The 14,749-nt window shown below is 39.1% G+C and overlaps 1 protein-coding gene across 4 annotated transcripts in view; it reads left to right on the top strand.

The window, feature by feature from the left end:
• TUT7 (terminal uridylyl transferase 7) overlaps nucleotides 1–11,550 on the top strand; it is a 61,137-nt gene extending 49,587 nt beyond the window's left edge. For 2 of the 4 annotated variants that reach the window (XM_080819436.1, XM_080819437.1), the window contains exon 29: nucleotides 3,095–3,295. In XM_080819436.1, coding sequence (XP_080675562.1) covers nucleotides 3,095–3,237 — 143 coding nt within the window. In that variant the 3' untranslated portion in view covers nucleotides 3,238–3,295. Of the gene's footprint in view, nucleotides 1–1,803; nucleotides 3,296–10,471 lie in introns of those variants that run through there. The other 2 variants (XM_080819439.1, XM_080819438.1) reach the window with 2 other exon arrangements.
• Nucleotides 11,551–14,749: the final 3,199 nt, after the last annotated feature.

The raw sequence follows: 14,749 nt of genomic DNA, 5'->3' as shown, positions 1-14,749 counted from the left end.
GTGCAGGGTATGAGCCTTAACACAGGCGATACAGCAGGGAACCAGCAAAGTCCTTGCTCTCGTTCACTCTGTATTCTTGTCAGAAGAGATATGTGAGTATTTCTTATGGCAACAGGTGCTGAGAAATACAAAGCAAGCAAAGGGAATGCTGGATAGGGAGGTGGCCATTCTGTTAAGTAACATTTATGCAAAGAATCAAATGAAGGAAGGGGCCAGGCAGGGGAAGTTGGAGGTAGACTGTTCCGATAGAACTGAAAACCACCATTGTCCCTCGGTGTCACTGAGTGGCAAGTGCAGGGAAGGGGGTGGTAGGAGGTCAGGTCAGGGTAGATGGGTGTGGATCATGAGGCACCTTGAGCACTAGCCAGATTGGATCTCTTTCTGTCTGTGAGATGGACAGCTGTTGGAGAGCTTGGAACAAAGGAAGTGTAATCTGAATTCTGTTGTGGAAGTTTCCTTATGGCTGCTGTGAGGAGGTGGGGGTGACAGCAGGCCCACGAGGAGGCTTCTGCTAGAGCTCAGGGGAGAAATGGTGCTGGCTTACTCTCGGGTGGGAGCAGAGGGCAACGTGAGGGCTGGTCGTGTTCTGGATAATTTGGCACCAGCGTGGGTTGTCACTGGATTAGATGGTGACATAGGACAAAAAGTGGACCCGAGAGGACACTACACGTTTAGGCCTGCGCAACAGGAAGAATGGAAGTGGAACTTCCTGTGCTGAGAAGGACTCAGGAAGAGCAGATTTCAGGAAGAAAGAGAGTTCAGTTGTAGCCATGTCAATTTAAGAGACCGCTAGATGTCTGGGTACAGATGCCAGGTCGCCAGTGGGATGGGTGAACAAGGTGTTCAGAGCAGAGGGCCAGGCTGAAGATCGAGATTTGAGTATTTTCAGTGTAGAGATAGTGTTTGAAGGCTTTTGGGTAGGAATGAGATCATTTGGGTAGGAATGAGATCACCTAGAAAATAATGCAGAAAGAAAAGAGAACATTTAAAGGCTCAAAATAAAGAAGACAGACAGAAGATGGTCAGTGAAGGAGCAGAGCAGCAGGAGAACTGGCTCCTGGCGTAGGAGCTGGCTCGGAGAACAAGGGACCTCAGAGAGGGCTTGACCATTCTTGGGCCTTGCCGCTGCAAATTCGGGTGCGGTGTGGATGGCGCTGTAAGCATTGCATTGGGCACTGCTCACGTCATTAGTGACTCTGGAAAGAGCCATCCCTCTGGCGTGGAGAGGACAGAAACCTGTCGGCAGGGGTTTCTGGTGAGAAGTGCTGGAAGAGGAACTGTGGGCAACCGAGCCTCACATCATCCCTGCCTGGCCCACAGGCCTGTGGACAGATGCCCAGAGGGAGGCAAAACCGGGAGGCTCTCCCTTTCTCCGGTGTTTCAAGAATGTGAGTCGGGAAGGGGAAGAGAAACTTGAGAGGGAAAAGGAAAAACAAAGTAACTGAGCAACTTTTTCAGCTTTTTTTAGTAAGAAAAGATGGAACTATAAACTCTATAACAAATATTCTGAGTTCTGGCCTGTAAACACCCTTAATAACTTTTGCTTAGTTTCAATCTCTCTCTCTGTCTCTCTTATCTTATTCAATAAAGTAGGGTTAAAGAAAGGAAATTATATAAGCAAATAGAGCATGTGTAGTCTTTTTAACTTGATTGTACAGTTTATGAGAAAAGTTTCTGAAATTTTAAAACTCCGTTGACAGAACCTGACATTTTTGTATGTAGTGTAAAACAACCCACATATTTTATGATCAGCTTTTACCTATTGTATGTTATTGCTGATATGCAAACACCGTTTGTTTTTAGCTTGGAGAGATGCTGTGTTCATTAGAATGCGAAGAGACGAAGCTGTCTCTGCCATCAGTTACCGGGAAATAGCACACCCCGCCTGGGCAGCCTTATAGACCCCGCGGGAGAGAGGGGCTTTACTGCTTTCACCAGCACAGTCTGAGAGAAGCCAGGGCGCAGTGGTCTCACCTTGGGAAAGCTCTGAGAGCTCCCAGCAGGGGATGTTTGGTTGTCTCTACTCTGAATGTCGTTCACAAGAGAAAAATAAATGGAATTGTTAAATATGTAGCTACTTCCGCTTCTGTCCGTCTGGGGATGAAGTATCTCAAGTGTATACAGTAATCTAAACAGAAATAGGCACTGATTTTTAAGCTATGCGAATTCCAGGGATTTTTTTTTTTTTTTAATGATTGGAGAAAACATTTAAAGTGGCATCAGATCGCATTACAATTCCAATTTGTGAAGCATAGGCACTGGGTTGGTATAGAGTGAGGTCAGATGGTTCAAGGAGAAAGAGCCAGAAATCTTCAGAAAAGTACCACCCTTACCTAAAAAGGGAACAGTGGATATAAAGGTAAAGACGAAGGAGGCACTGTGAGAAAATGCAGGAGCAGCTGTTTCCTGGGAAGATTTTGCCATTGTTTTCAGTAGAATGCATGGACAGATGTAAAAACAAGAAACGTTCTAGTGGGAAAACACCCCAAATCAAATAGAAGTGAAGTGGGCCTGAGGCCCTGTTGTGAGACGAGAGGAGGAGGCTGACACCCTCTGCCTCTGAAAGCCAAGTGCGGGAAATGGACTCTCCATGGCAGTGTGTGCCGTTGCTTCCCATAGATCCTCTGAGAGTTTCAGGGTCACAGAGTTACCATAAACAAGCCAAAAGAGTGTTGTTTTTACAAGCCTCAGCCTTGAACAGATATTTCCAGAGCATTACACAGGGAAAATAGGGATCCTTGCTTGGTCGAGATGTTGCTTTTGCCAAGGGTAGGGTGTGGAAGAACATGGCCTCTGCCATCAGATTGCAGGATATGATTTCTAGCTTTGTGATCTTGAAAAACCTGCTTACACTCCACTTGACTCAGTTACCTCATCTGTTACAAAGGGATAATAATAGCTGGCTTACAGGGATGTTGAGAAATCCATGTAAAAGCACTTAGAACAGCACCTGCGTGTAGCCGCAGAACAGAGGTTTGTAGGAGTGGTGACACACTGATGCTCCCACACAGTGTCCGTCGGCGTGGCTCCTGCTAAAGGCTTTACACGTCTTGAAAGTAGAAATTTATTATAATTTTCTGAATTTGTTTGTCAGTGGGAGAAGAACACAGATGTTGGACATCTGGACATAATACCTGGGCATGGCATGACCAATTGGCTGTAAGGATTTCTGTTAATTGTCTTCCGCGTCAGAGACTTAACATATTTATAAATATTTTCAGCAACTGTAAAACTTAAAGGTTGAATTGACTACAGAAGAAAAATTATTACAATAAACATACCTACTTTATACCAGAAAAAAAAATTTATGGGTGGTTAAAATCTATCTTAATTAAACTCCTCAGTCAACAACTGTTAAGACTTGTCAGATTTATCCACAATAAATTCACCCATTGTCTATATTATAAATCTGAAATACGTCTCAACTGTCCGTAGTGTTAAATTTCCCCAGAACTCTTTTTTCCCACAGTACTAAATATGTGACACACAGGTGGTTTCCTGTTAATAGGACGGCCCCTGTTCTCTCCAGTAGCCATATTGACCTCAGGCAAGAGACCTGCTTTCTCTGAACTCCAGATGTCTCATCTAGAGAAGGGCTGTAGCCCCATTTATCTTACCAGATCCTGAGGTTAAAGCACCCAGCCCCTAAAAAGCCAAGTTCTCTTTCCTGATACTTCTTGCTCCATTCCTTTCTCCTGGGCTGCATATAGTCCTTAACTCTCAAATGAGAGAGTAATGAATAGAATAGAAGATTCCATGAATTTCCTCGTTTTCCATTGTGACTCCCCTCCCCCTTATACACACTGCTGACACAGTGCCTTAGATGTTCAGTGAGTTTTACTGATAGAAATGTATTCATTTTGAAAGAATAAAGAGACTAAGCAGGAGAAGGGCCAAGAATAAGAGCTTTCAAGTCAGACATACCTGAGTTTGAAATACAGCCCTGCTGTAAAAATAAAGCCCTGCTGGCTTTTCAGCCTCTGTCAAGTTACCGGACACCTTTGTACCTCAGTTTTCTTATCAATAAATTGGGGCTGACGCCTCACAGGACAGTTGTAAGGATTAATTTTCTATACATAAAGCTCTTTTCACAGCATCTGGCAAATATTATCCCTGAGCAAGTTATCATTGCCTTGTTACGGGTATAAAGAGTTTCCTGCCTCGCTGTTATTTCCCTCTTCTAATAGGACACATATATAATGGACATTAGAACCATAGTCAGCTGTTTTTCCTGCATAAGTGAATTACTCTGGTTTACATAATAACAATTTATTCAGAATGAGAATCTCAAAAAAACTAACATTTCTCTATTCCTTACAACTCCCCCTTTTTGCAAAGAAGATTACATTTCCAAAAGAACTACGTCTGTCTCTCCATTTATTCCATTTTAATCTCACAGTCTGAAATCCTAAAAACTGAAGATGTTGGAAGAGATTGATGGTATCTTTAGTCCCTCATGATGATGTGTATATACTATGATAGTTTTTTTCCTCGACCGGAATTTAGAAGCCTAATTTTTTTAAAAAGTGCTCTTTATGATAGTAAATTTAAAATAACAGAAACAGGAACGCCTGGTTGGCTCAGTTGGTAGAACATGCAGCTCTTGATCTCAGGGTTGTGAGTTCAAGCCTTGTGTTGAGTGTAGAGATTACTTAAAATCTTGAGTAAAATAAAATAACAGAAGTACCTTTGTAAACAATATAGGGACACCTTGTGTCCCAATATAGGGACTCACTTATCAGTGAGTAGAGATCATTCTTGTTGATACCCTTCTCGATATTCCAGTATATGAACATGCCATTATTTATTTAATTATTCCTTATTAATGGACTAGCTGCTTTCAAATATTTGGTACATCAGTGTCCTCCAAAACTTTTTTTGCTCTCATATTCTTCCCTCAAAATGTAGAAAACCCATATATCTTATATATTTTTAAGTTGATGTCTAAAATTTTCATCAGAATTGCAAAGCATATAATTCCTGAGGGTTTTTTTAAATAAGTGTTGAAATTTTAAAATAAAACTTATCAATTAGCCTTAAATGTATCAAATGAAATTAATATATCACTGCTTTTTTATACACGCTACCATTCATTTACAGCTCCTTAACAGGCAGAAATTTTACTTTCCTCATTGAATTCCTTTGTTTTACTTCCATCTTAAGGTAGTATATTTTTTAGCATATATATTTCAAGTATTTTAGGGCTCATTGGGTAGAGTGTGCAACTCTTGATATCAAGGTTGTAAGTTCGAGACCCACTTTGGGTATAGAGATTACTTAAAAACAAAATCTTTTTTTTAAAGATTTTTATTTATTTATTTGACAGAGATCACAAGTAGGCAGAGAGACAGGCAGAGAGAGGAGGAAGCAGGCTCCCTGCTGAGCAGAGAGCCCAATGCAGGGCTCGATGCGGGGCTTGATCCCAGGACCCTGGGATCATGACCCGAGCCAAAGGCAAAGAGGCTTTAACCCACTGGGCCACCAGGTGCCCCTAAAAACAAAATCTTAAAGAAGATTCAAATTCAAGCATATTATTGATCAGCCTATCCTCCTTATCTGAATAATAATATTTATAGAAATTGGATTTTTTAAGCTTTTTATCAAAATGTGAAAATTTCTTCTAAATTGAGTTTTTGCATTAGAATATATAATTGATCAAAACAAATGTTACAATTTTTTATTAAAAATTAGTGAAAAAGGGGCACCTGGGTGGCTCAGTGGGTTAAAGCCTCTGCCTTCAGCTCAGGTCATGATCCCAGGGTCCTGGGATCGAGCCCCACATCAGGCGCTCTGCTCCACAGGGAGCCTGCTTCCCCCTCTCTCTCTGCCTGCCTCTCTGCCTACTTGTGATTTCTGTCTGTCAAATAAATAAAATCTTTAAAAATAAATAAATAAATAATAAAATAAAATAAAAATTAGTGAAAAAGATTTTTCTATTTATGTTTACATACTGAAAGTGACTGCCATTTAATGAGATAGATGGGATTTTTCTCCATACAGTCAAGTATTTTTGGATCAATACTACAGGAATGAAACACTGTTCCTCATCATTTCTATCCCAAATCTTTTTTGTTTTTATAGTTGGTAAACATCAAGAAACCCCAGTAGTCTTTATGATATGTATTATTAAAAGTAATACATATGCTTTCTTTGGGAATGGAAGATGTATTACAACAGTGTCATTCAGTTATTGCCGTTCTTTTTAAACGAAACGACCAAAAATCACATAGTAATGTATCATTAAGAATTATTTGCGATGAACATCACCTATCAGTGTAATTTCACAAAAGCTAAAAATTCGGAATTTTTTTAGCGGCATTCACACTTACCACAGATAACCGGTGTTTCTTTTCCTTCCTGCTTCCTTGGGTTTTTTCCCAAGGCCATGTACCACATTAAGATTTGGATGAGGAGGAGACATGCCTCTCTTCTATAAAGTAGGAGGACTGTGAAAGGAAGACTGGTGTGCCTTCTGAGAACGAGCCCAAAACCTTGGCCACAGAGGCATTCTCAGAAAGAATCCAGTAGACATGAGGCATCCCAGTCAAGCCCCATAAAGCCCCCTGCCCACTCATCCTGTTCAGTTGGCTCAGGGATTACATGTACCCAAGTTTGAAGACCACTGTTTATATCAAACACCATCAGGCAATATTTGCCTAGTTATTGCCTCAGGATAAATTCCTAGTCAGTAGAATGATAGATTTAAAAAGTGCACACCTTCTCACAATGATGCCAGCAATGCCAAAACGGGATTGTTGGCCACCCCAGAGAGTCTCTGACTGCCTGTTTCCCAGACCCTCACTTTATGGGAGTAGTCTTTTGCCCATCGGCTTGTATTCTCCGTTGAAGTCTCCTGCTTTTCACATGTTTCATCTGTATTTCTTCATGTTTCTATCTTTATATTTTTTAACTAGGGTAATCATCTCTGTTTTGAGCTTTAGTTTCCACATAGAAATCCATTTGTCCTTTAGCAAACGTGTTCTGTCCTTCCTCGCCACCACTCCAATTTACTCATCTTTCAGTCTCGTTTATGATTTGTTTTGCCATATAGTTTGTCACTTGCTTGTTTTAGTCGTTTCATCTAGCCCATTTTTAGGTGATTTCAAGTCAGGCTTCCAGAGGTTTATAAATTTCATGTTCTTCCCTCAGAGTACATAAAAGTTCATGTTTTATTTCTAGTGGGTTTACTTTTTTACATGCACATTTTTTATATGAAATTTCTTCAGGTCTGATTTTTTTTTTTATACAGGCTATGTAGTAATCAGACTATTAGCACTATTCTTAGAAAAGAGTGGTTTCCGAACATGTTGGGAAAAATACGGAGATACTAATATAACTCATCTACTAGAGGACTGACCTTATTTTTTTTCCTTATTTTCTTCTCAATCTTTTTTTCAATAAAAGATCATTAAGATAGTCAAAGTCCGCTTTGACCACCATCCCAGACCCATTCCACCCATCCTTTGTGGCCCCTCCACCCCAGAGGCACCTATTATTAGGAGTTCAGATGTTCTTCCAGTTCTTTTTTTTAAACTTACATATGTACCCTTTAACATACATATCATTGGTGATTTTTTTAATTTAAATGATGCATCATACTGTATAATAAGAATGTTTTACACCCTGCTTTTTCATATCTATTTAATGAAGTGATTTTGAAATTTATGTAGGTCACTATATATAGACTTAGTTGTATTTCTTTCCAGTATTCTATCTATGAATACAGAACATACTATCCACTAGGTAGCACATGAGCATTTAGATTGTGTTTGGTTTTTTGCTCTTATAAACAGTGCTGTACTGAACATTCACATCTGATACTCCTTGAGCATGTATGAGAGGTTTTATCATTTGTGTATCTAGAAGTCAAACTCTGTTAAGTCGTAGCGTATGTGCATTTTCAACTTAGGTTATCAAGTGATTGGTTGAAATAATTGCCACTCCCAACAGCAGTGTTTATTTTTGCAAATTTGATGGGTGAAAAATACCCTGGTGTTGTTCTAATGTATATTTTCTTGACTCTGGTGATACTGTTATATGTTTATTAGCCAATTGGAGTTACTCTTCCGTGAATTCCCTGTTCATATCATTTACCCATATTGTGTTTGTTACCAGTTGGAGTTCTGTAAAATCCCTATACCTATCGTTTGCCTATTTTCCTGTTGCATTATCGTTTCCTTATTAATTTGTAAGTATTCTACATTTATTCTGAATACTACTCCTTTACTATATACATTCCAGATATCTTCCTCCAGCATATCTTGTCTTTCAACTTGTGTCTGTTGCCACTCCAAAGTTCTAAATTTTGAGGTAACTGGTGATGGATTTTCCATGGTTAGTTTTCATGGTCATGTCACTCAGTGATTTTAGGGTCATTGTTAAGAAATTCTTCCCTGAGTTAATAAAGATATCCATCTGTAGTTTCTTCTAACAGCTTTAAAACTTTTATTTTTTTCTGGTTAGATCTTGAACCTCTATGAATTGTGTGTAAAATACGAGGTGTAGTGATCTAAACTTTTTGTCCCTGGAATGATAAGTCTATCCTCAATACTTCAGGCAGTTCAGAATATCAAAGATTTGTTGCCTATAGACCATTCGAGGCTCTAGAGTATAAATACCATGGGAGAGTGCTGTGCAATGGTATCACTCGTTTTTCACTGTGCATTGACTTTATCTAGATGCTCTGCTTTGAAAAGTTTGCTTCTGGGGGGGCATAAGTTTCTATTTGCATACTTAATATGTTTGCTTTAGTAAATGTAGATAGTTAAGCAAAAATGAATAAAATAAAAGCCATTTATACTTCATTCTAGAGCATAACTACTATTTAGGTTTGGGAAATAAAGTCTTCCCATCTTTTCACATCAATGTACTAATAATGGCTAACATTTATTGAGTACTTTTCTATGTACCAGCTACTGTTCAGTTGCTTTACCTGTATCAGTTTATTTAATCTTCAGAATAATTCCAAGGGGGTAGGTGTAATAGCTCACATTTTTTCAGATAAGGACAATGAGACAGCAAACATTGGATTGATAGGATTTTTCATTTGTTTTTAATTTTTAGTGGGTTTTTTTTTTAACTGTTTTTCAACACAGGGCTTGAACTCACAACCCTGAGGTCAAGGCCTAAGCTGAAATCAAGAGTCAGATGCTTAACCAGCTGAGCCACCCAGGCGCCCCTTTAATTTTTAGTTTCTATGAAAATGAAAATACTATTCATGTGGTTTTATAACCTACTTTTTGTATTAGTAATTATTCTTCTATGCAAATCTCGTATTCTGTTGTGTCTATTATATACTTAGTCATTCATATCACAAATTTTGAACATTTAAGTTATTTGCATACCTCAGTTATGGTAAGATTTCTATGACTATTCATTTAGCAAAATTCCAACCCACCTCTCTGTCCTTCTGATCTTCCTTCAACTTGATGATCAAAAATTGTTTTAAGTTGCATTTCTTTGATTACTCATTGATACTAAATGTTTTTTATATATACTCATATGCTTTTTTTCCCCCTTCCGTATGTCACTTTTTCTTTCCCCAGCTGTATGTCGGTGTTCGTCTTTTCCCTATTGACTTGCTTTAGTACTAAGCACAGCAAGTCTTTCTCATAGGGCAAGGTGGTGTGCTTAGGAAATTTCCCCACCCCAAGATTATATAAATAATCATTACTTCTTATACTTTGGCGCTTTTATATTTAATTCTGTAATTCATTTGGAATTGGGTGGAGAGGAAGGTTATGTTGAAAGAAAAGAAAGAAAACTAACGTTCCTCTCCCTCCCAAAATGACTTATTTGACACAGTACCAGCTATTGAACAATCCACTTTACCTCATTGGTTAGAAACTCAACCTTTGTTATATACTACTTTCTGAAACATAATTAAGAATTTCTCAGTTTTCTTTTCATTGATCGACTTGTTTATACTCCAGAACAAAACTTATTAAGTCTTCTGTAGTATGCCTTTAATTAGTAATCCACATTTCTGTCCTTTACCTGTAAATACAATAAATGTCCTTTTTTCTTTTGTATCAATAAGGTATTGCTAGAATGTCACCATTCACAGGTTCATATCTGCAAAGTAATGATGCAAGATATTTATTTTTAGTCAAAGAATTTGTTGCAATCTGTCCTGTGTGGTTGTAAGTGAAGACACTGAGGTATGCAAAGCAGAGGTTTCAAAAAGTCCACCTGACCCTCTGCACCAACATGGAAACAGTGATAAGAATGATGTCACTCTAGCAACCTGCCTGCATTTAGAAAGAATTTTGACTAGGTTTGTGTTTAATAGATCATGTTCCTTACATACCTTTTTTATATCTAGCCTTGCTTACTCAATTCAAAATAAGTGACCAGTACCAGTGTGAAAAGTTTCTGTAAATAAGTAATAATAAGAAGTAATTTTATGGCTTTTGTGATAAAGTGAGGCTTGTTTTATTTATGTTGGGTTTTGTTTTTTCCCCCCCTCTAGGTAGCCTTTCCAGTAAATATATGACTCAGGGAAAAGCCTCAGCGAAGAGGACCCAGCAGGAATCATGAGGGAAGGAAAAAATGCAGCACTCTAAATGGCCACTCAGGCGTTCCCATTCACTTTGAAATTAGGTTCATTTCACAGGACATAGCAGCATAGATCAGGCTTCAACTTAACATTTAAGGGAAATGTCAGATTTTTTTTAACTTAATGAAATTGTTAATGAGGAAAAAAAATTTAGTACAGTCTCACGTACCACAAATCCCCATAGATGTAAGGATTTTAAGAGAAAGCCATGATGTATGTATTTAAGCCAGGTTTGGGGTTTTTTTGTTGGTTTTTTTAGGCCAGGTTTAAAAAATATATATATATAACTGTGGGCCAGTATTCAGTGAATACAATTTCATGGTTTTTAATTCTTTCAAAGCACACTGAAAGTGGTGTGCTGATACACCCAGAGTAAATTAACCCTTTTTTTCACCTACAAATCCCTTTTTTGTTTTGAAGAAGGGAAATTATATTTATTGTTTACTGAATCCTTGTGTGAAAGCATATCAAATATGTGTGAACTGCTACTACTGTATTTACAATTTACAAACCATATTTTATTGATATTTGTAGAAGTGACAACGTGAACATGAGCACATTTATGTGAGCCTTCCGTGGGTCAAGCAGCGCCACTGAGGGGCTCTGGGGTTTTTTCCCTAATTTTAAGTAAGTTGACGTAGAATTACTGTGCTCATAAAAAAAAAAAAAAAATGAAATAAGGAAAACAAGGAGTCCTGTTTGCTGCTAAAAACATTTTCAAAGGAAAAATGACAAAACAGAAGTGCTTTTTACTTTTTATGATACTCAGAAATTAGGGTGGAGAACTTTTAAAAATCCCTGAGGATTAAAGAGGCCATCTCTGCCAATCACAAGTTTGGTTGGTGTCATTCTGGGTCTGACTGGAGCCCCCCTGGAACTGTTTCTCTAACTCCACAAGCCCTCCAGAAGTAGAATGTGGTCAGAACAATGCCTCGGTTTATTTATCATTTTGAAATAAAACCAGAATTTCAACCTGTAATTTTATCCACATTACTTTCTAGCAAGAGTCCTAAATTTCATGAGGAAACCAGATGAAGGAGTGAGGGCAGTATAAATCTGCTCCTCTTTATCTCGTGCTCCCTCTACTTTATCTCGTGCTCGAGCAGTCTGCTGTTCATTGACCCCACTGTGTGCCAAGCACTGGGAATGTCCACAGGAGAGGCACAGGCTTGGTGGGATGAAGACAGAGGAGGACGGGGAGAGTGTTTGTTGGGCAAGCGTTCCCAGCTAGGAGAGGGTCAGAAAATAGCACCTGTGAGCCCTTCTTTTCACCTACTTGAAGACATACTCCAGTTAAAGAAGAATCCTATCAAAATTACCTACAGAATTTGGGAAGTTGTGGTAGAAGGGTTTAGTGATTGTTCCTTACTCAGTTTGGACAAACCCAAACACCTGAATTAACCGCATGAATTACGTACCCAGGGCAGAAGCTGCTCTTCTGATTTCTCTCGCCTTCAGCATGAAAATGAGCTTGACTGGGCACACAATTCTTGTCACACTTTCTTTGAAAAGCCATTAATGCTGTCTTCTGGCATGATAGCAGAAATCGGAGGCCAGCCTAATTTTTGTTCCCTTGTAGATTTTATTTTTCTGCTTGGATACCTCAGCAGAGGTATCCCTGTAAGTTTTGTGTCCATGACTTTTCTCTAAAACAGAAGTGAACCCCATGTATCTCCCTAGCCCAGTTTGGTTTTTTGGTGGTTGGTTTTTTTCAACTTGGAAAAGTATGTTAATTTTTTTTTTTTTCCTCAAAAATACTTTTGTCTTTTTTCAGTATTTCTCTATCATCTTTTTCCTTCATCTAGGAGAACTCAAATTTAATCTCCTCATGACTGGCTGGATTTTTTTTTTGTCATTTTGCTGTTTTCTGTCTCACATGAATTTCATCATTTCACTTCTAATCGTCCTCAATGTACCTCAGACACCTTCCCTTTTCCTCTCATTCAAGTTTATTCTTATTGTTTTCCTTTTCATGGAAACCACATTTCCTTATATCCTTTTAAGAATGTTAAAAAGCTTCCTACATTTTATTCTAGTTCTTCGGTAAATTTCAGTCCCTCACACTGATCAGTGGGACAGTGACCAGTGTTTGCCAGACCTGAAGAATGGATGACCCTTGACTTGGGCGCTGGTCACAGCCCCTTCTCAGCGCCCCAGCCCGGGACAGGGGCATCTGCTCCATGCTGAGGCCAGCTCCTAGTTATCATTCAGATGCAGCTGGCCTGTCCCTCCACAAGCTCCCCAAATGCTCCACTAGCACAATTTCCTTTCCTCTTTCTCCCAGGAACACATAAAAAAGTGAAATCTATTCTTACAGCCCCGTCTACTCTAATCCCTTGCTTAGTGTGTACTGTAATCAGCGGAGTGCACACTTAGAGATGTCACTAAAATGTTCTGACATAACTTCAGTTTACTTTTCATTTTCAAATGTGTTTCACAAATGATTCTACTTAAAAAAATCTTTCCTGAGTGGGAAAAAAACATCCTGGGTAAATAGGGTTCATGGTGTTACAGGCAAAAAAAAAAAAAGTTCAGATTCAGATATTCACAGAATTCAACAAAGTCCCATAAAATTGTAAAGATGTACTCAGTACTTTTTTCTTTGAAAGTAGGCATGTTTAGACAACAGCAGTCAAGAATTTAGCACGCTTCCCTGGGTGGAATTCTAGGCTTAATTAGGGTCTCTGGCTCTGCCAGTTTTCCAGCTGAGAGTGTGGCAATCCTCCTAACCTCGTGGCAGTTCAGTTTCTGTGCCTATAAATGGAAGTCACACCTGCCCTTTCACAGAGTAACGAGGATCAAGTGAGGTCTTAACTAGGAAAAACACTTTTAAATGTCTAAAACCCTGAAACTAAGGCCCGAAGTGCAATGTTGAACATTTCCCTATTTTAAGTTTTTAACCTGTTGGTGGAAATCTAAATGTGGTCACAGCTTGCCAACTCCCTCAACAGTTACCACACCCACCTCATGACACCCTAGGACAGCTGCTGCCCTGAGATAAGGGAGCCCACATATTTCTTAAATAGTCACAAAAACCTCCTAAGGCCAGTTTACCTCAGGGGCCTGCACCAGTTTCAAATAACATTAGGTATGCCTGACCCACCAACAAGTAGATTATGTGACTTACCACTCGCACGCAGAACAGCCAACCAAGTTAAAAACTGAGTAGTGTGTATTGAATAGATGAAAGAATTAAGCATACATGGGGGGTCCTGAATCAGAAAATTTAGAATTAGATTTTTTAAATGCACTTCTTTCCTAATTCACTATACTAAAAGGCCAGAGTTTATGCATCATTTTTAAACTAGCCGTCCCAATGTTCCTGCCCTACCTAGCCTAAAATTGTGAGGCTATGAGAAAGTGTGCCCAAGGGTGCTCTTAAAATCTATAAAGTACTACACAATTATGTAACTATTTCAACAATTAAGAACAATACATGGCACCTTTTTTTTTTACATTTTATTAACACTATTTCTTAGAACAGTTTCAGGTTCACAACAAAACTGAATGGAAAATGCAGAGTTTCTGTATACTCTTGTCCCAACACAAGTCCAGATCCTCCACTATTCACATCCTGCACCAGCGTGGGGTATTTTTTTTTTTTTTAAACAACTGATGAACCTATGTGGGCAGAACATTATCCCCAAAGTCCATTGATTTACATTAGGATTCATTCTTGGTGCGGTATGTTCTGAACAACTAGCGACAGTTTATTGAGTTGCTGGTACTTAGCTACGTGCCATACACTCCTACAAGGGCCTGTCATTTAATCTTCACAGTGTCTGTAGGAGGAAGGGCATCGGAAGTAAAACACCTTGTACCAAATCACCCAGCTAGTCCGATGAAGCCAAGACAAACCCACCATTCTACCATCACCTAATCTCACCGTGTCTTTTGTGTTAAGCCGGGTTTGGAGGCAAAAACAACCATTCTCTTACTGTCTTTACTTAGGGGAATTTTGAACTTTCCAATCCTGTGGCAGATGAAAGAAATTGGGCTCTAAAACACACTTCGCTGATTAGTTCTTTCCACACTAAAACACTGAGCAGAGTCCATCCTCCCCAGGACCCACCCACCAACCCTCCTTTTCCCCTGACCTCTAGCACCGCCATGAGAAATGCCACCTATGAGAAAAGCCACCAATCTCTAGGTTGCCCTCCTGAGCGCTAACCCTGCTGAACTTCTGTCCTC

The sequence above is a fragment of the Martes martes genome, assembly GCF_963455335.1.
Source record: "Martes martes genome assembly, chromosome: 12".
NCBI lineage: Eukaryota > Metazoa > Chordata > Mammalia > Carnivora > Mustelidae > Martes > Martes martes.
Note: the sequence above shows the minus strand (reverse complement) of the source record. Positions and strands in the feature narration are given on the sequence as shown.